Below are 22,457 nucleotides of genomic sequence, written 5' to 3' on the forward strand. Positions count from 1 at the left end.
AAAATACGAGCCAAAAATTTCATTTTTAAAACATGTATTTAGCAAAACATTATGAATAAAACGCTCAACGTTCATATCATTTCATAAAGATATTGCATGTCTGGAAAACATTTTTATGAAATGTAAAAGTGTCAGAGTACAAATCCCCAGGAAGATCTCATAATGCGGAATACAAAGCATGTGTGTGATGTACCGCTACCGCGCCGGCTCCTTCCCCTTCGAAGAAGAGGTACCTGAAACCAAAACTGAAAACTATAAGCACGAAGCTTACTGAGTTCCCCCATTGTACCACATAACATATAATCACATAACATACATATACTGCCGGGCATATCTGGGTGCCCGACCTACCCCTTCGGTCCTTACGACCGGATACTGTCGGGCATATCTGGGTGCCCGACCTACCCCTTCGGTCCTTACGACTGGATATTGGGGACTATTTCACCCCTACTGCTACCACATAACACATATCACATAGTATCATAACATACTAGCACATAAACATAACACAGGTAATAGCAATCGTAGATGAATATCAAAGAGACCATCATCTATCATACAACTCCTACTGGTGGGCCGGCATTGTGGCCGAAGACCCACCGCTACTGGAAGGTAACTCACCTCAAAGTAGCTGTTGATCTGCATGGGAACTGACTGTCTGCTGCTGCTGCCGCTTCGGAAATCCTCCGGCTACAATTCCCACAAAACCCTTAGTCAAATACTGCTAACTGACCTCAGGGTAAAATGACCATTTACCCCTTACCAATCAAGAGTCAAGTCAAAGTCAACTGCCAGTTGGCCCGACTCGCCGAGTTGACTTGCCAACTCGTCGAGTCCCTATCCCTTTGTCTGACCATAAACCCGTCTCTATTCGTCGAGTTAAGCATTGACTCGACGAGTTCTCCTTCTAAACTAAAGGCCAATAGTCCTCCATCCTACTCGCCGAGTTGTATGAACAACTCGCCGAGTTCTTCTTCATCCGAAGAACACTCTATGCTGAGACTCGCCGAGCTGTATGAACAACTCGCCGAGTCTTTTCTTGAGGCAAGAAGATTGCCTTGAACTCGCCGAGTCATGGCACTGACTCGCCGAGTTACTTCATGAGTGAGTCTGGCTTCCGACCCACTGAGTCACACCCCCATGACTCATTACTCCAACCCGAAACACGAAAAAGGGGAAAAACTCGGGGACTCGCGACTCGACTCGCCGAGTCAGATGAACAACTCGCCGAGTCTGCCACATGCAAATACTATACACGTGATTCTGCTTGAATCCAGCTCATGCCATTAATAGATCTGGGTTTCTAGGGCCTGATTAACACGTCAAGTTTCCAACTTTACGTGTAAATAAGCACCCATGAGGGTTTTAGGGCTCAAAATGCACCAAAAGAGTAGATCTCGGGCTTTCATGCAATATGGCTCCATAAAGGCAGTAGATCCAAGCTTCTGGAGCTCAATCATGCCTAGATCTAGAGGCTAAACAACTTATTATGAACCCTAAAACACAAACAAGCTTGGGAAAAGGCTCAAGAAGGACTTTCATGGAGCTACCAGGGACAATAAGCATGAAAACAGAGGGGAACTGAGTTATACCTCAAGGAAATCACTGAGATAACACAAATATGCCTGGCCTCCTTCTTCTCTTCTTGATCTACTTTCCTTCCCTCTCCAAATCTTCAAGAAACACACAAAAATGCTTCAATCTCACAAGGAACAAGGCTTGAACGAAGTATAGGGCTCTGAGGGTGAAGGGGGCGAGCTTTGGGGCGGATAAGAGGGTTTAAATAGGATGCAAACCCTTGAAATTTAGGGTTTCATCAGATAGCGGGGACTCGCTGAGTCGCCAACTTAAACGTGTTCCAAATCCCGTCTCTACTCGGCGAGTCGGACCTACAACTCGCCGAGTCCAAGGCTAAAAATGAAAAACACTAAGATAAATTTTACGTACCAGGAACCAGGTGCTACACCAGGGCGAGCTGGGCCATGGCCTAGGGCAACAATTTCTAAGGGGCAGCAATTTTCAAAGCCTCTTATAGGTATTATTGTATATTTGGGCCATGTTAAGAAGACTAGTCCAGTAAAGATCCATCCTGTTCAAGACGTAAGGGCAGCAGATTCTTGGAGACCTAATAGCGGCAACTACAACCTATTCCGACTCTTCGATCTAAACATCTAATAATTGAAGATGAAGAACACGAGCCGTCCTTCTGCATCGATCGCATACTGCCCTACTGTCTCATCCACTTCATTGCATCAACAGTTCAACACTTCTCTTGCCCTCTTTCTCTCTCTAGATAAATCGATCGCTTCTTGCCTTCTCTTATATTCTTCTTTCTCTCTTTCCTGAATCGTCCTTTACTGAATCGTCCCTACTGCAGTAATAGTTTATCTATTGCTCTAATTATGTTGTGCTAAAGACTTAAAGTGAAGATTCAAATATGCGATAAAGTGATTGAATGAATTCGTCCTCCTAAGGTCCTAATCCAGTAAGTTTTTTTTTTAGTATTTCAAATTTCTTGCATAAAAATACTTGATGTTTCGAAAATCTGATAGTGAGTATTGGTTAAATTTTTTGAAATTTCAGTTTTTTTATATAGCTTCCTGGAAAAGTGAAATTTTTTATCCAAGATTGCAGACTTGGAGTGTTGTTGATCCTGGATTACACTAAGCAATTTTCCAGGTAATTTTTTAAGGTAATTTTTTTTCCTTCGACTTCTTTTGACTTTTATAAGGTTTTTTCTAATGAGATTTTCTTAAATTTCTGATGTAACTGTTTTTTCTGAATAGTATGATGTGTTTTTGGTATTGAAGTTTTGATATTTTCTGTTTTTTTATAATATAATATAGTTTTTTTTTGAATAATTTGATGTATATGAAGATCTGATGTACATCAAAATTTGATAAGTTATTTTAATTTCTTAAAATATGTTGTATCAGATTTCTGAAAATCTGTTATGTAAATCCTGATGTCATGTGAAATCTGTTTTTGAACAACTAATTAGGTTTTTCTATATCTGAATAATGTGATATGTTCTTTAATCTGATGTATATGAAATTCAAATATGTCTCAAAATCTGATAAGTTATTTTAATTTCTGAAACTTTGATGTATCAGATTTAGAAAATATGATGTTGATTCTCCATTTTTGCAAGATCATTTTATGTTTTTTGTATAGGTTTTTGTTCTGGATAGCTATCTTCGGTGGAAAGAAGTATTGAAAGTCAATTTCTATGAAGTCTTGCTTATCATCACAAAGCATACATTTTTCTTCAAAAAATGTAAAATGACACCGTTTGTATGCTTTTGTTTGTACAACTATCATTTAGTTTGACTATAAAATTTATTTCACTTTTCCTATATTATTTTGTTTAGAAATGTTAGGGCATTATTTTACTTTCTTGCCCCAGGCATTGAAATTAAATGGACCGGCCCTATATATATATATATATATATATATATATATATATATATATATATATATATATATATATATATATATAGAGAGAGAGAGAGAGAGAGAGAGAGAGGGGAGGGTTCAATTGAGGAAAAAAAGCTTGAGAATGGTGGAATCATTTTCAGTCATTCATTTATTTTTGCCGCAAAAACCTCCGTCGTACCAGCAGAAATGGGAAAGGAATAGACATGTGTTTTCCAACAAAAACATGTTTCCTTAAACTATGATAATCATTACCTTAATATATACAAAAACATAGTTTTTTCGTTTTTTTTTATTTTTAAGAAGCTATTTTTATCGAAAAATGATTTTAAATATACCAAAATTCATGTTTTTTTATTCTCTACAAATAAACATCCATATTGATATAGTTTTAAGATAAAATAAAAAATTTATTTTTTTTTTATATTTTCAGCTGTCGTTATTCATAAGTGAATAAAAAAGAATCAAGTTTTTACTACAGTACATTCGTTATTCAGTTATGAATAAAAAACTATGATTATTTTTTTTTTTTACAATTTAAGTATCATTCATATATGAATATAGCATATAATAAACATAGTATATTCATATTTAAATATTAGACGATGCATTTACTTATGAATATTACATAGTATATTCACTTGTGAATATTAGATGGTATATTCACTTATGAATATTAGATAATATTTTCATATCTAAATATTACATAATATTACATGGTATATTATATGTGAATATTACATAGTATGTTCATTTGTGAATATTAGATGATATATTCACTTATGAATATTACAGAGTATATTCACATATAAATATTACACAGTATATTTACATATGAATATTACAATGTATTTTCACACACACACACACACACACACACACACACACACACATATATATATATATATATATATATATATAATTTTTATATGTTATTCACATATGAATAACATACAGACTTGCATATTTGTTTTTTGTTTTAATAATCATATACTGAGAAAACATATTCATATATGAATATAACGTGGTAATTTAGTTCATGCATTTCATCAAACAGTTAGAGTGCATACAATTTAACTTTTTTTTAAAATGTTAAAAACATGATATTTTGACTATTTAAATCTTACAAAAGAGTAGATTGATAGAGAATTATATGAAATTTAAAAAAAAACGATTTAATATTTTTCTAACCTCAATTTTCAAGTTTTATTTGATAATCGATGTTGAATGAATGATATGAAGTGGATTTTTGTTGATTATCGATGATGTTAATCTAATAACGTTGGGAGTATAATTAATCATAGATGTTGAAGATCTGATCGTATTCAAGCACAATTGAAGGTTGAATTAAAAGAACCAAAAACGAATTTTTGTTGTTAACTGTTGAATCGTGTTGATTATTGACGAAGATCGATGATTGATTAACACTGGATGATGTTGATGATGGTTTAATTGAAGAAATCTGGATGATTGTTGAAAGTTGGAGAAGAAATTTGGATGATGAACGATGAATAGGTTTGAACTACAGATACGTATTTGAGATTGAAGGTTGTTCTCATATTTACAAGTTTGCCACCGGGTCTTTTTATGCTTGAATAAAATGAGTGGCTGAGAATGATTCCCCCATTCTCAACCTTTTTTATTTTCTCAATTGAACCCACCTCTATATCTCCCTATCTAATAAAAGAGTAGTTCTTTTGCCATGTGTCACAATGTTAGGCATTGTAATTATTATCATGACACTTGTCAGTCTATTGGTTGGCACTTGTAATTAATATCATGACACTTGTCAATCTATTAATTCTCCATTTTAAATTTCAAAATTCAAAATTTAAATCACATTTTAATTACATTAAATCAATAATATTAAAATAAAAATAAAATAAAATTTATACAAATTATAATAAAATAAAATTTATATAAATTATAAGATGATATATTTTACATATTTATTTGAATCAACGATTATAATTTATATATAACTAAAAAATATATTTTAATTAATAAGTTATTTAAAATTATTAATTAATAGTTTTGAATTTTTACTTAGAAAGTTTAATTAATTTTCTAACCGTGGTTCCCACGGGTTATAAACTAGTATATATATATGGCGTTGATAAAAAAAAAACTAGTGAAGAACAATAAAAATATAACTCAATTAGTAGAACTTGTAAAGCCAAAGCAAAATGAAGTCCCAAACACTCCAAATCCTAGAATGATTAATTTTATAACGTGGAATAAAACCTGAAATTAAAGGAAAAAAGTTAGTATATAACTAGAATTCATAATAATAAATAAACAACTATTATTAGCGACAAACACATTCGGATTTATGTGTAAAACCTAACTCAGGAAAAAATCATGGGTGGTTGGGGTAGTAGAGACCACCGATATCCACGAGTGATGATAATTAATAAGAGAAATATAAACATGTGGGGTAAGTATTTGGGGATTAAATGTGGAATAAATATGAGAGAGAAAATAAATGGGGGACGAACCGAGGTTTCTAAGAAATATGTACGTTACTCTCATATGAAACAAAAAAGATAAAATAGTTGTTTTAAGCAGTATGCATTGTCGTCTGGTGCTCGTGAAATATGGTCTAAGTTGTCTGGAGTGAACAACACTAAAATCGTCATTTACACTCGTTCACATAGTTCCACTCATTCCAAAGAAGGAAACTGTCTTTGTCCCTAAAAGTACTTCATGCGTCCCATCATTAATCCATGTAGCACTTAATGGAGAAACAAAACATGCACCAAGGACACAAGGGCAAAATGGTCATTTGCCCTCATCCAGATAGTTTATTAAGTCTAAAAATGAAAAAGACTTTGTTCATACAGTACTTCCTCAAGATAACAATAATATTTTGTATCATAAAATTCATATAAATATGTTTCACCTCCAAAGTCAAACTATATCCCTTATGCCAATTCAATATCTCATAAAGATTTGACATCTCAAAAATCAAATTTTAAGTGTTCGGGTGAACTTAATAAGATTATAATTTTCTGATTGCTTAGGGCCAAAACAATCATGTAAGAAGTTGCTATGATGATCCGACTTTTCAAATAAATGTAACATTCCCTAACTATCCAAACTATCTAATTATCATGCTTTGAGTTAAATTATCATGAAAAGAAAGACCAAAAGCACTTGTTTAATACAAAGAAAAAAAGTACTGAACAAGCTTTTTATGGCTATTTATATGGTCACTATGAGAGGGCATTCACGTCTTTTGCACATTTAAAAGATTAACAACAAATTTCATCCTGTTGGGGTGCAAAGTTCTTCATGTATGACTTTGTAAATGGTTTGACTTTTGTAGACCCACTTACATGTGGTGCATTAGTCTTATGACTAATGAGTATTAGAGAGTGAGAGAGAGACATGTAAACACCTCTATATAAGGTGAGTTCATACCACTTGTAGAGGTGTGCTTGAGAGGTGTAAATTTGGAGTGTGTAAGTGTGTGTTATTTATGTAGACTAGATCTAGATCCCTTTTTGTAACACCATAAATATTCTATACATCTCTTGAACACCCAAATCACCATGTTCATTGTGCAATCTTTAATTCTGCATGTCAAACCATGTTCTTATGTCATAATAATTGGTATCAGAGCGGGTCTTCGAAGATCAGCACGGATTTTTGAAGAACGATTCTCGATTTGACAAAATTTGTCACAATTTGAGCATTTATGGTGAGTCTCTCTCTATGATCTCTCTTAATTTCATTGAATTTGTGCGTTACGTTCTTGATTTGTGAGCATTTGATTCATTGGATCAAATTTTTCTTGAAAAACCCATTTGTTGTGATCCAATAATAATTTGTTGTCGATCAAGTCCCAATCCAATCCTATTATTTTGTTTGATTTGATTTTTAAATTGCAATCATTCATTTGAATCAAATATTTGGCCCAAAAATCATGTTATGAATCCATTATTGCAATTTGTATCTTGAGCCCATGTTTTGTTATTCGAAATTGTTCATGAATGTTTTAAGCCCAATAATTCGTTAGTTCTTGATCCAATATCTTAAATCAAAAAGCTCGTTAATCAATCAGATATACGACTCAACGGTTTACTGTTCTTCATCTTGTGCATATATGAGTTATACTTTTTGACATTCCAAAGCGATTCATCTGTTGTTTCTGAGTTCTTGAGTTGTCTTCATGAGTATCGATTATTTCATGTTGTTCTTGTGAATCAATTACTGATTTGATTGTCAAACTTGTGAATCGATTTCAGTTGATATATTCAATCTCAAAATCGATAATGACCGTAAGAGGGTGTTTGGCTTAGCTTTTGTGGGGCAAAAGTCCTTCTTGTAAAATGACTTTTTGTAAAAGGACTTTTTACAAAATTTGTTTTTTAAAATGTGTTTGGATTAGCTTTTGAAGGGAAAAATCAAAGTTAAACTGTTTTGTTTAACTTTTACATCTAAAATGACTAAAAATGACATGTTTACATATTTATTGGGGGTAGATGGAAATATAAAAGTAATTTTAATGTTTAACACTGTTGAAAAGTTGCAAAAGTCATGATTTGGTGACTTTTCAAAAAGACCAAATTTACTCTATTGGAAAAGTTATTTTGAAAAGTCCTTCTCATATTCCCAAAATCTTTATGACTTTTTCTAAAAGAAAAAGCCAAAAGGCATTTTAGAAGTTAAACCAAACACCCTCTAAGTATCGATCCAATTTTTTTGTACAATTGATCAAGAAATTTCAAGTTCTTGTCAAGAACATGTTTAGAACACTTTTTTTGATCTCAGCTTGTTCTAAAAATTTTTTCCCATTTGTGTTTGTTCACTAACGAACTCGAAAAGTCAAACTCAGAAGTCCAAATCGTTTTTGTATGTTTGTTCAATGTGCGACTGATTTGGTTTGAAATCGAGAATCAAATGTCTACTGACATTAATTGATCATGCATGGTTCGACTTTGTGTTTGAATTTGATTTTGGAATTCGACTGGTTTGATTTTGGGGTCAATCAATTGTTCAGTGGCCGATGGTATTTGTATTCATGACTGAAAAGCGAAGAACAAAAGTTGGAGTCAAGGATCTGGATTCGAAAGTTTGTGAAGACGATTGACATCGAAAATCTGATTCTTAGTTATCGATGGATGTCTGGTGTGATGCAATTTCTGATTCCGATTCAACACAAAAGTCAAAATTTGTGTTCTTGATAAATCGAAAACGAAGTTGAAAATCAAATTGGATTCGTTAATGGATTACATTGTCGATTCGTTAATGGATTACACTGAACGAAGGACGGAAATTCATGGTCAACAGGAAGTTTTTGAGCTTGATGTTGAATCGTTCTTAACCAAGTCGATGATGAACAAGTTTTCGCTATGACTAGTTGTTAATAGTTGATTTCGAATTGTGTATTACAATCAACACTTAACTGCAATCAGAATGTGTTTCGAAGGCTTGTTTTGGAGATTGATTGCCAATGGTCAAACATCAAGAAATTGAAATGGACTGGGTTTGTATAAACTTTGGTGGATGATACTTCGCATATTGATTTTGAGAATCGACAGTCGCCTATGATGGGAATGGTGATTGACCATTCGTGAATGAAAAAGCGAATTTTTGTTTAGGAAAGCTTTGAGTACCATGACTAACGAAGTTTTGGTGATATTTGCGACTGAATTCACGAACAATTGAAGAGGGTAATTGAATATTTCGAAATTTTGGTTATACAATCTATGGGTTTGATATACGAATTCTTGATGATTCGTTAAATTGGAAAACGATTTGGAGGTTGACGATTCACAGTCGATTTTGGCTAATGAAGTTTCGTACAAAGAGAAAATTTTCGTTTAAATGGGTAGATGAAGTTTCGTACGACGAGGAGAGAGAAGTGTGTTGTGATTTCGTATGAATTGAGAAGAAGAAATCAAAGTTTCGTATATTGCCCTTGACACTTTGTATGTTTGTCACTTTTCACCCAACTTCGAAAATTAGCTAAAGTTTCGTATGTTTGAGGTATGGGTGTCGAACTGGTAAAATTTTTGGGTTTCGGGTAGAACGCGTATTTCCTTAAGAAAATAATATCTGATACCCGACTTATATTGTAATTCGGGTTTTCGGGTTTCGGGTACTCGGGTTTGAGGTCGGGTCGGGTAATTATCGGGTATACCCGAAAATTTCTTAAATGACACTTATTGATAATTTTTTATTTTTTTATTTTTTTATTTTTACATGTTGGTTGGTTTAATAAAGAATTTGGTAGGAAAATACTTCATATACTTAATAAGTACATATATAATAACAATACAAATCATTATAATATGTTATGTACTTTTTTAATTTCATTCCGTTCGATAGTGAGAAACTTAGAATTGTGATGACGGTTCAGGACTTCAGCTTCAGCATCGTATTCTCTTTGCAAGTTTGTGTCGACTGTCGAGTCGTCATTCATAAGAAGGAAACGAAGGGTTTTGTTTTATTTGAAGTGTGCGTACGTGACTGCATTGTATATTTGGTATTATTTAAAAAACGAATTCGGGTATTCGGGTATACCCGAAAATAAATATTTATACCTACAACCCGACCTATATTATTATCGGGTAAACCTATTATCCGAATGTTCATACCCGTTACCCGTTCTACCCGACCCATTCTACCCGAATTTGGAACGGGTCGGGTGGGTAGAACGGGTTTTGGGTTTTTTCGACAGGCCTAGTTTGGGGTACTCTTCGTATGTTTGGGGAACAAAAGGGAAGAATTGTCGAAAATAGTCCCTAAGGTTTCGAACATTTGGCGGTTCATACCCAAATTCGAAAAAGGACTGTTTTTGCTGAAAAATGAAGAATATGCATTTCAGGCCCATGCAGTTTATGCAAATTGACGCTTTCTACCTAGTTTTGAAAAAAGGGGAGAGTTTTGCATTTTTGGCTATTTTGGGCGCACCGGGTCGTTGCTGAATTTTGAAATTGATAATTTCTACCCATTTTTGAGAAATTTTGTCAAAGGCGGTCTATGGATGAAGCTAAAAATTGAAGATCTTTTCGGTTTTCCGGATTGAAGCACAAAGTTTATGCCAAATGTTAAGGGGGAGTTTTGACACGAAAAATTCCGAATATAGCACATTCTCTTTCCTTGAAGGTTTTATAATCAAATTTCGATTATAAAAAGGGGAGAAATTTATATGGAAATTCGAACTTGAATTTTTCATATTACGCGGATTTGAAGACCGAAGTGATCTTGAAGTTTTGAAGCTTACGAAATGATGCAATTGGAAGTTCGGAAATGGTTTATTTTCGAAATGGGTTTGGAATTTTTAAAGATTTTTGGGGTGTGTTTTTATGCTCAACTTTAGGGTGATCGATTTGGAGTTTGAGAAGCTCGTGATCATTCGTTGATACTCGGTTTGTATGGTCTCCAATTCTAGAGCCCAAATTGAAGAATCATGGAAGGATTGAAGATTGAAGTTCGTTTTGATATGTGTCACCTTTGAGGCTCGAACCGCGTAGTTGCTCGATTTTGGAAGATTTGAAGTGGGTCATCCATTCCTAACTTTGAGAACGAGAATGTTGGGGTGCAAAGTTCTTCATGTATGATTTTGTAAATGGTTTGACTTTTGTAGACCTACTTGCATGTGGTGCATTAGCCTTATGACTAATGAGTATTAGAGAGTGAGAGAGAGACATGTAAACACCTCTATATAAGGTGAGTTCATACCACTTGTAGAGGTGTGCTTGACAGGTGTAAAAGTGGAGTGTGTAAGTGTGTGTTATTTATGTAGACTAGATCTAGATCCCTTTTTGTAATACCATACATATTCTATACATCTCTTGAACACCCAAATCACCATGTTTATTGTGCAATCTTTAATTTCGCATGCCAAACCATGTTCTTATGTCATTACACATTCTACCTTTTTTGGTGTGACAAAAAAAAAGCAATTTTTATCACATTCACATCAATCTCAATCATTGTCCAATACTCACCAAAAGAAATACAATTGTTATATCATGTCTATACATATGAACAAGTGTCTAAAAAGTTAATAAAAGGTTAATCATATCATTCATACCTAGACAAATGAATTTCTCACAATTTTCCCACCACACAATCATGGCCATTTTTTCAACATGCTCATTTCGCCATTTCTATGTATACAAATACTAAATATATCATGAAGTTGTTTGTAATTTGGCATTGGTTTCGAAAAATGAATAATTAATAGACAAAATATTAAAATATTATGAGAATGGATAATAAATAGACAAAATTTCAAAATAGCGCTTGTGGTTTCCGAAAAATGGTATTTTGAGGATATCTTTGTAAAATGTTACACCAATGGTCCTTGGGGTTTGAAAATCAAACAATGTTAGCTTTGTCTAACCCTCTTAAAAATAAATGTTAAATGTTTTTAAAATTACCAATTTACCCATCTTTTATCATTTTACCTTTTTTTAATTATTGACACTTAACAAATAACCCTACCCTTTATTCAACTTTACTACTTTCGTCGATCTCAAAATCCACCCAAATCAAATGTAGTCACTGGTGGGATCATATACGGAATCTATTGCCAAGTGCCAATGGATTGACCCAGCATATCCATCCCTCCTACATCACGCACCTCATGTATTGTTCCTCCTGCCATTCTTCTTCATCCACATACCATGGTCTAATGAATTGAGAGATGAAAATAAAGAGGATCACTTCTTGATATTCACTCAAATGATATCATGATGAAACGAATGTAGATGTTGGGATTAACATTAATATTGTGTTGAGAGATTGGAATGTGATGGGATTACGGATATCGAGCTTGTTCTTGTTCCAGATTCACCATTACATCTAGAGGATGTGGTTGCTTTGTTCTCAATCAAAACTTAGTTTCTAATTTGTTGTAGGTGCATTAAGTTGTATCGGTTTCTCACAAAAATTTCTTGCATTTGTACAATCACATTGCTTCGTTGAGTTCGTACATTTTGTTTCATGCATACAATATGTTCCACATGTCAATATTATATTTTTCTTAGTATCAAAAATGTGAATGATTAAATTTGTATTGTGACTGCACCATGAATATACATACTTATCACAAAAAAATAAATAAATCTGACTAATGAATGTACATATTTGATTTGTGTTTTTAAGGTATTATGGTACCTAAACTTTAATGTTGTTTAGTCATGGTGAAATAATTGATCGAAAAGTAAACCACTTCCAACAAAAATGAGTCAATTGATCAACAGTTAAAATATTCGACTAGATATGATGAACGCCCATTGATCAACCTAAAAAGAAAAGAACCTCTAATTAGTTGGCGGTTTCAACAAAATTTTCAATTCCTTATTTCTTTATCATACTTGACAGGTTATAAATCCATTAAAATGATTCAATATTTCTATTTCAGTTTGCTGTCCTGTTCAAAATCAAGACAGAAGAGATCAAAAAGGGTAGGGCACTAGTGGTGTTTGGTGAAGACGATTAGCCAACTGAAAAGTGAGACAACTGTGAGAGGAAGAGTAAGTTACACTACCCATTCTTATTACATGTAACCATAAAATAGAAAATTTTAAAAATTAAAAAATTATAGAAGAAGGGTAAATACGCCATTTACCAAGTGTTTAACCCTTGCTTCTAATAGAGTTAGTCAAAAGAACTAAGGCCTGGATTGATAGATATACTTTTATGTCCAAGTACATTTTTCTTGCTGAATGGGCCGGAAAGACAATTGTGTTCCAAACCTGGTACGTTTGTTTTTGGATTATTAATATCTTTTAAATAATTTTTTTATAATTTCTTTTTTATTGGATTATTAGTTTTTTGCTAAATTATTATATATCAATAAATATTATTTTTAATAGATAATATTTATGTATTTATAAATATTATTTTGTTGCATAATTAATTTCTTTTAAATAAACCTCATATATTTGTTTTTATATTATTAATATCCTTTAAATAATTTTTTTAAATTTCTTTTTTATTGGATTATTACCTTGTTGTTGGATTATTATATAGACAAACTTACAAAAATGGTCTTTGTGGTATGCATTTTTTTGGGGTTTCAGTCCAAACCTCGACTTTTTTTTATTCATGATCCTTTTGGCCTAATTTGTACGTAGAATTGGTCTCCCGACTTAACTTCCGTTAAGTTTTTGCTGTTAACCCCCTCATGTGCCTCCCACATGAGGGTATATTTGTCTTTTAACTTCTAAGGGACCATTTTTGCATTGAAAATAATATATCCTCCTTTTAAAAAAACAATAATACCTATTTATTTATTTTAATAATTAAAAAATAGAATCTCTCTCTCTCTCTCTCTCTCTCTCTCCTTTTATTCTTCCCAAACACCAGTGTTGAAGAAGCATAACCCAAAATCCCCTGTCAAGCATCAAACAAACAAACACGCCATGGGATGGCTGTTTCCGGCGAGATCAAGAGGAGCTACAACCTCTCGACGACTGCAATCGATGTTCAACACCTCTACAACCCTCCTACAGTCGAAAAAGCATAACCCCAAATGCTTCACCTCAATCGTTGGTATTGCAGCTACTCTGATTCCCTTCCGAATCGTTGTTATCGATGACGAGAAAGAAACCACGATGAGGCTCGCCATGGAGCAGCCTCGCCACCTCCTTCAATTCTTCATCGCATCTTCGCACCTTTCCTTACTGAAGTTGCTTCCACAGCTTACCTGTTTCCCTCGGATATTCCTTCCTTCATTCTCTTTCGCAAATCAATGCTTAAGCAGCCGTTGTTGCTTCCGATCTTATTCTTCCCTAATCAGTTCGATTGAGCACCTGTGTGAATGAGCTTTCTGAAGTTCCAGTCATCGCTTGGGTGTTGTACAACATCTTTCAACTGGCGGTTAACCCAATCAACAAGATAAGGAATAAATGAGTGGTGGTTAGAATCCGGCACTCCAAGTCCGATTAGGTATGTTAAAATCATTTCCTTATTTCGTTAGTTTCTCTTTGTTGTGAAAGTAGGTCATGAAGATCAACACAATCACACCCAAACTGTACACATCATTTTTTTGGTTTGATTTCTTGAGCTTTGAAATTAATTCATATTTCTAGGTAAAGATGATGAACAAATGATGACCAGAGGATCAAGGTTGATTGAAATCAGCATATCAATGAAAATGAATAGCAAAAGATCAGCATACCACAAGGACCAAACATGTAATTTACTCTAAAGAAATATAAATCGAAGCAAATAACTACAGATAGAGAAAGGTTAAGTCAGATCAAAGATTCAAGTCTGTAGTCTCGATTGATATTCTATTTGTTCTTTAACTTCAAGGGCTGTTGATTGTTGATGATAATGGGGGATGTGATCATCGGCTCAACATGATCCGATTCATGACCAGGTAGTGGCAAAAGAGGGGTTGCGTCAGGGTCAGATTGAATACGTTGAAAGATCTGATACGGTGGAGGATGGAGGATCCATGTTGATTGAAATATATTGGGATTTTTCCCTTTTGATCTTCTATTTAATTGTGGTTGGGTAAGTTGGAGGCGAAGAGAATGGTTCCCGTCATGCTATTGAGGAAGACAAAGAGGACATTGGGAGTGAATTTGGAGATTCAGGAAATCTAAGAGAGTGGGATGGAGGATGAATGAGTTCATCTGGTTATGTATGTTTATGAGAGAGAGAGAGAGAGAGACCATTTTTATTTTTTAATTGTTAAACTAAAAAAATAGGTATTAATTTTTTCTTTTAAAAATGGGGATATATTTTTTTAGGTGCAAAAATGGTCCCTTATAAATGAAAAGACAAATATACCCTCATGTGGGAGGCACATGAGGGGGTTAACAGCAAAAACTTAACGAAAGTTAAGTCGGGGGACCAATTCTACATACAAACTAGGCCAAAAGGACCATGAATAAAAAAAAGTCGAGGTTTGGACTGAAACCCCAAAAAAATGCATACTACAGGGACCATTTTTGCAATTTTGTCTATTATATATCAATAAATATTATTTTTAATATATAATATTTATGCATTAATAAATATTATTTTATTGGATAAGTAATTTCTTTTAAATAATTCCTTTTTTTAAATATCCTTTTTATGGATTAATTCTTTTTTATTAGATTATTATATATTAATAAATATTATTTATAATATATAATATTTATATATTAATAAATATTACTTTATTGGATTATTAATTTTTTTTAGTTAAATTTTTTAATTCATTTTTCCTAGAATAATTCTCTTTTTTTTTTGGACAACACCACCATCATCCTAATTTATTTTTAAAAAAAAATCACATCCATCCCACAACAATTGGACATATAGCAGGTCAAGAATCACACGAGTTATAAAAAAAATACGAAACATCAACTTGGAAAACAATAAACTAAAAACAACGTAATCGACATTTTATTCGGATTTTAATTGATTTATGTTAAATTACTTTGTACGAACATTTTATATGTATTTTTAAATGATTATTGTGTAATTAAGATTTTATATGACAATTTGTATGTTTTTATAATTATTTAGCAACTTCATCCATCATAATATAGAACAATAGGATAATATGGTCATTTTTCATCATTCAGCTCTGTCAGATATACAATCAAACAACATGGTTTCTATCCCTGTTATAAAACTTTTCCAAACATCACTTTTCCAGACAACAACTACCAAATAGGACCTCCCTAAAGTTTTCTAGACAGCAACTACTAAATAGGACCTCACTGTGCTTGATTTTGAAACCATCAAAACGATCAATGTAACCATTTCCAAAGATATCCTGAAAGTGCCATTTTTCGGAAAACCACAGGACTGTTTGTGAAATTTTGTCTTTTAACAAAAAGCATTTAAAAACAAAGATGTCAACCATTCGAAACCAAAATACCAAAGATTTTAGACTATTTTTGTATTCCAAATTCGATCCAAAATGGTCCTAAAAGATTTTAGACTATTTTAGACTATGAAGGGCTTAAATTGTAGCTAGACCTTTCAAGTCTCTAACTTTCTCAATCTTGCATTCATTATATACATAAAATGTTACAAGTTTAACTTAGAAAATCCATGGATTCATCACCATTCATATCATCTTGTTGACAAAGCTCACAAGACACTTGAAAACTAGGCATTTCTTTCAAGCATTGATCAATATTCTTCTCAAGCCATGCCAATCGCCTTTCAAAACTCAACACTGCACCATGCATAATCCTAACATCGAGTCGACCCACTCTCGCACATGATCTTAATAAAATATAATAATCCGCATGTGCAGCATACGTATAGTTTCCATCATCTTTTTTCCTTGTATAATGTAAATAATCATCGGCTCTTTTAATTTTAGTCCTTGGAGGAATATAACAAAATCTTTTTTCTTCCATATTTGATATCATTCCTCTTATTGCCTTTTCTTTTTGGGTCTCGTTGCTAATTTTCGCATCATTTTCATCTTTAGGTTTCTTCACCTTGTTCATGTTCATGTTGGTTTTGGAAAAATCAAGAGGTCTCTTGTGGGAACCACAATTAGAGCTTGGAGATGATGGCTTGTGATCCTCCTAACAAAAAAAAAACAAACTTATCATGAATTCCATATGTAAATCTCTTCTCAATTATATCATGTCATACATACCTCTTCTTTATGATAATAATTCCAAAGATCTACTATTATCTGATCTTCTTCATGATCCTCAAATGACAATTCCACACCAGCAAACACCACATTCTTGCAATATTCAAGATACGTTTCAAGATCCCTACCATCAACTATCAAACAAAGACAGAACAATCTTTTAGAAAAATACTAAATTGGATGGAATGGAATAACAAAGGAGCAGAATGGAATGAACAATTCCATTTCTTTCCTTATTCCATCACTAACTTAAACATACGAAACAACTTGACGTATTGTAAATTTCATGAAAATCAAAGGTTGCAACGATTTATACCATTTTTAGATTAGGGTATAAAGTCTAAATTGAAATTTGTAAGAGCTTACCACTTGTATCAATGAGTTGACTGTATTTTGACTCGAGCAAAAGTAAAATCTTTGTAGCATCCAAATTCGATTGTTTCGGTAGTAGCTTATCATAACTCTCGGAAACAAGATTATTAGAAAGGGACGACATATTGCATTCTGATTCCGATTCCGCCTTTTTATCCAAAATCTTAGATTCCTTTCCGTCTTTTCTTTTCGCCAAACCCTTTTCCCACTTCCCAAAACCGTGTATCTTATAAAGAATCCTGATTGAAAATATAAGTATAGACAACACACAAGCACGTGTAGGAAGCCGGAATTCATTTCCGGACAACCAAAGCTCAGGTGGCATTGACCACTCATAAATCCGGGAAGCATGAGGAAGAATGGTCTCCACTGGAAGAGACAACTGCCGGAGATACCGGGTAGCAATTCCATAGAAGTTGACCGGAGGTAATTCCAATCCAATGGAATGAGCAATTGAAGCAGCTAATGATTCCAACTTCTGAATAGAAATACAATGTAATGGTCTGAACATACGGTTTGAACTTAATGGACACGCGTTAGTTGGGGATCCGATTTGTTTTTCTATTTCAAGAAAGGCTGTGAAATAAGGGAGTTTTCCTTCAAGTGTCCATTTTGCTATATCAGTTGACAGAATTGGCTCTCTTGCCAGGTGGCAGAGTAAAAAAGAAATGGCTAAAGAATAAGGTAAGGGTATTGTTTTGCTTACGGATCTATACCATATCATTACGGATCGTTTTCCGAGTATGTTATGAGGTTCGGATTTGTGTTTGGCAATCGGTACAACAACTTCTGTTTCCCCTGAAATAGAATAAGCAAATGTAAGTATTTCACTTTATAAAAACACCAAAAAAAAAAACATTAAAACGAATACCTTGTACTTGAGATTCTGATTCATTAATAACCTCATCAGCCCAATCATCACTGAAAAGCTTAGTGGATGCCACAAATCTTAACCAAATGGGCTCGACCATATCAACAATTATAGGACACACATTAAATTTTTCAACCAAAGCCTTAACCTGCAACTCAATCATGATCTGTACTCCCATCACATATCTCATCCGAATTTCTGAATAATAATCTTCATAACTCAATGTTCTTGGCCTTCTCCCAAAATCAATAGGCTCAGTGGGACCCACCCCATCATCATCATCATCATCAACCTCTTGGGTCCTTAAAGTTTCCCAAAACTGTGAAGGGGGTTGGGATTGAGAGAGAGGTTCAGGTTTGACCACAGCTACACGTCTTTGCACAATTCCACCAACATTTTCCTTTGTTAAAAGGATCTCATCATTATCAACAGCAGTATCCCTGATTCCATCTGCTTGAGAGCCACATCTTTGGCAGTAAAAGAAACCATCAGAGCCATCGTCCATGCCCACAAAACCACAAACTTGGCATTCCAAACCTAATCTATCTGTCATCTTTGGACAATGTGTATTTTCTTATATGTGTATTTCCTGTTATGTTCCTGTTATGAACACAAAGTGTATTTCATGTTATGGACAGTAGCAATTGAACAATTATGAACAGAGCAATTGAAAAATTATGAACACCAGGCAGAAAAACAGATACACCAGTGACAGCAGGCAATAACCACATATGATTTCGATTACTGAAATCAGGGGGAAAAGGAAAATCGAGAGCATGCAATTGAATGCAGTTGAAAAAAAGTAACGCATACTTCTAAAATTTGCAGACATCATACAGATTTCGATATCAACAAACACATATGATTTCGATTTCAACTGAAATCAGGGGAAAGGGAAAATCTAGAGCAGGCACACTTAAACGAAAGCAGGATGAAGAAAATCGCACCTGAATCGAATAGAATCTGTGGTATGCAACGGTCGCCGGTGCTGTTGGGTGCGACGGTATCCGGCGATAGAAGTCGGCGGCGAGCTATCGACGGCAGGTAATCGGGAATCGCCTGAGGAGGCGACGAGAGAAGAAGGGAGGCTGCTGCGTGAAAGCATAGGAGCGAAAAGTTTTTATTATGTTAAAAAGGATATTTTGGTCAATTCTTAAATGTAGTGAAATAAGCTTGTCTTATAAAAAATGGCTTATTGGATTTTAAAAAAATTGTAATCCAGACATTATTTATATTTGTGAAACTATTAAAACTATCTAACGATAGATAACCAAAAATTTGTTGATTGGTAAATCATAATTTTCCAAGTTTAACTCAAATTATCATATTTGTTACTTGTTGGTTATCCGGTGATATAAGTGATTTGGCAACTTTTTTTTTTGTAATATCTGTTTTTCTTTTGAAGAATTATGTTTTTATATAATTAAATATTTTACTTTATTACATCGTAAACATTTTTTCTCAAGAAAAAATGTTTGGATTGTGTTTTGATGTACAACATTATTGATTTATTAGCTTTTTGATATCAAGAAAAAAAAATTAAAACATAACTTCAAGTTGAAAAGGTTAGGAAATTTTGGCTTTCTAAATTAAGCATATCATTTTCCAAATTAAACTTGTTTTCAAGCTTTTTACAAAACTATGGTTTGAGTTGGCTTGTAACATAGGCAATTTGGGATGAAAATGGTTTTGGAACCGAACATACTGACTTGGAAATGAAAAGTGGAAATTCAAAAACCTAATAGAGTTTGATTCAGGATTTTATATTTCTTTGATTTAGACAACCCGGAGTGGAGGGGGAAAAACGCGTGGAAGCTGACGTGTCAGCCCCCACGACGCGTAAACACCGCGTTCACGCCCCCACTTCCGGTGGGTTGGGTGTGGCGTGAAGTTGGAGACGGAAGAAGACGCACGATGTGATAGGTTATTCTCTTTTTGACCCTGACTGTTTGCATGTGAACGTTATATATTAAAAAATATATATATTATTAATTTACTCTATCTCTCTATATATACATCCACTTTAAACATTTTTTTCAAAACAAAACCCACAAACTCTTTCAACTCAAAAACACACATTCAACAAAAAAAAATAGATAATTCATAGGGCGATTCTGATGACGAGTTGGTATTGCACACACTAGTGTCTGCGGCACAAGACATGGTTCGTGAGAGAGACAAAAGTTCACACGGCGAGAAGAAACATAGAAAATGGATCAATCGGGATTGAGAGGCGGCAAATGAACTTTTGGTACGTGATTATTTTACCCCTGATAGTTTATATAACCTATCGAAATTTGAAAAATGTTTTCGTATTAGTAGAAATTTATTCTTACGTATAACTAGAGATTTGGAACGTAATTATGAGTTTTTCCAATTACGATGGGATGCTAGAGGTAAACGTGATTTTATGTAACGTCTGTGTTTCCGGGCTTGCCATATTTAGCAATATAATAGTCTAGGTTAACCTTTGTAACCCGTTTTCAAATAATAAGAATGTATTATTTGAGTATTATGTGTTTTGTGCTTAATTGCTTAATTATGTGGTCTGATTAATTAAGAATAAAAATAAGCGTCAAAATTTAAGTGTAAAATAAACTTAATATCTTTGGTTAATGTTGTAGTAGTCGAAACGAGGTTTCCGAATATATATAGAACGCCCAAATCTGACTTCGTATGAGGAAGTTATGATTTATCAAAGTTCCGGCTTAGCGGTATACAGCCTGTTATACTCGAATTGAGATCGAGCGGTTGTTAGCCGAAGCAATCTAAATGAGAATCGAAGATCTCATTGTTGGTATCGAAGCGATAAAAAGTTAGGCGAGAACGGACGTCAAACGAAGAAGTTATGAATTTATAACGAAAGTTTCTGTCGCGGCCTATTAAAAATAATTAATAAAAATAAAGTCAAAATTAGCCGATGGAGTCTAAACGAAAGTCGTAGAGCGTAGTCTCACCTTCGCGTGGATATAAAGAACGTCGAAAACGGAGTTCGTATGAAGAAGTTATGAATTTCCGAAGTTTATTAATCATTTTATATTTTTATTTAATTCAAAATCGGAGGCATTATCCAAAGCCGTGTCACCGGTGTAATCCGGAGTACGCCCCGCGTACGAGGTTACGCTATCGCGTAACTCCGATAGTGTCGACACTTCAGATGACGCATGCAATGACGATTTCGGACGCGTACGCGCTGCGTACGCCTGTACGCCCCGCGTACTCCGAGGTTCCAGCCTCTATATAAAGGATCCGAAGGCAGCCTCATTTCTTGTTCATTTTCTTCTCTTCTCTCTAGTCTTTTGCATCGTTTTTCGTGCCGAAGCTACCCCGAAGTCCCGGTATCATACTCTAGCCCCGAGGCAAGTCTCGAGACCCCGAAGATCCCGAGAAGCGCGGTTCCCGAGTCGAAGCTCTGCCCGCGAGAAGTTCGATTTTCGAGGAGATCTTCCAGATCTGCTGAGGAATACTACTTCTATAAGCCGTAGTGCTGTCAGATCGTCTTCTGATCAAGTGAGTGTGTAGTTATTTCTTCTAATACAATAATACGAAGTATTTTATATAAAAAAATACGTGTTATGTGTATATATTTGGTTGTGTTATGTGTGAATGAGTATTCACTCTCTTCTATCTTATAGATCTGCTTATTTCTTTATGAGATATGTGTTATGTGTGTGTGTGCCTCGTCTGTTATGTGATATATGTGTTGATTCAAGCATGCTATACAGGTTTTCTTTAAACTATGTATACAAATGTATATTTTTATCTACTAATATGTTGGGTAGAACATGGGTAGATAGTTGGTGTGTAATAAACAGATGAGAGGCCTCGATGTTGTTGTTGTTGTTGATCTAGTTATTCAGCGGAGTATGGATAACGACCACAGACTCTTTCTAGACAGTCCAGTGGAACGCTAGCAGGTTCATAACCTGTAGGTGTTGTGAACGATGTGTTCACCGGTGTACTCTATCCCCCTCATGGTTGCCTTTAGGATATCTATTGTTGAGGAAACCCCTCGCAGTGATGTCCGTCCCGATGAAAATCCTAGATTAGGTCCCTTGAGATAGTTGTTTTAGGGACGTAAAGTGAGGATAACGGGAATGGGTAATCGGGATAGTGATTGGTTGGTGAAATTAAATATAACTTATTTATTGTGGGTTGAAAACCCTATATGCTCACCAGGCTCCCAAGCCTGAC

General features: G+C 34.2%; 1 protein-coding gene across 1 annotated transcript; it reads right to left on the reverse strand.

The window, feature by feature from the left end:
• Positions 1–16,279: 16,279 nt before the first annotated feature.
• Positions 16,280–19,373, reverse strand: LOC111908641 (TATA box-binding protein-associated factor RNA polymerase I subunit B). Its single transcript, XM_023904459.3, has 5 exons — positions 19,211–19,373; positions 18,264–18,863; positions 17,387–18,190; positions 17,021–17,154; positions 16,280–16,946 (listed from the first exon to the last, which is right to left on the reverse strand). Exons 2-5 carry the CDS (start codon positions 18,814–18,816, stop codon positions 16,443–16,445), a joined length of 1,995 nt encoding a protein of 664 aa, XP_023760227.1. The 5' UTR covers positions 18,817–18,863; positions 19,211–19,373; the 3' UTR covers positions 16,280–16,442.
• Positions 19,374–22,457: the final 3,084 nt, after the last annotated feature.

The sequence above is a fragment of the Lactuca sativa genome, chromosome 8, assembly GCF_002870075.4.
Source record: "Lactuca sativa cultivar Salinas chromosome 8, Lsat_Salinas_v11, whole genome shotgun sequence".
NCBI lineage: Eukaryota > Viridiplantae > Streptophyta > Magnoliopsida > Asterales > Asteraceae > Lactuca > Lactuca sativa.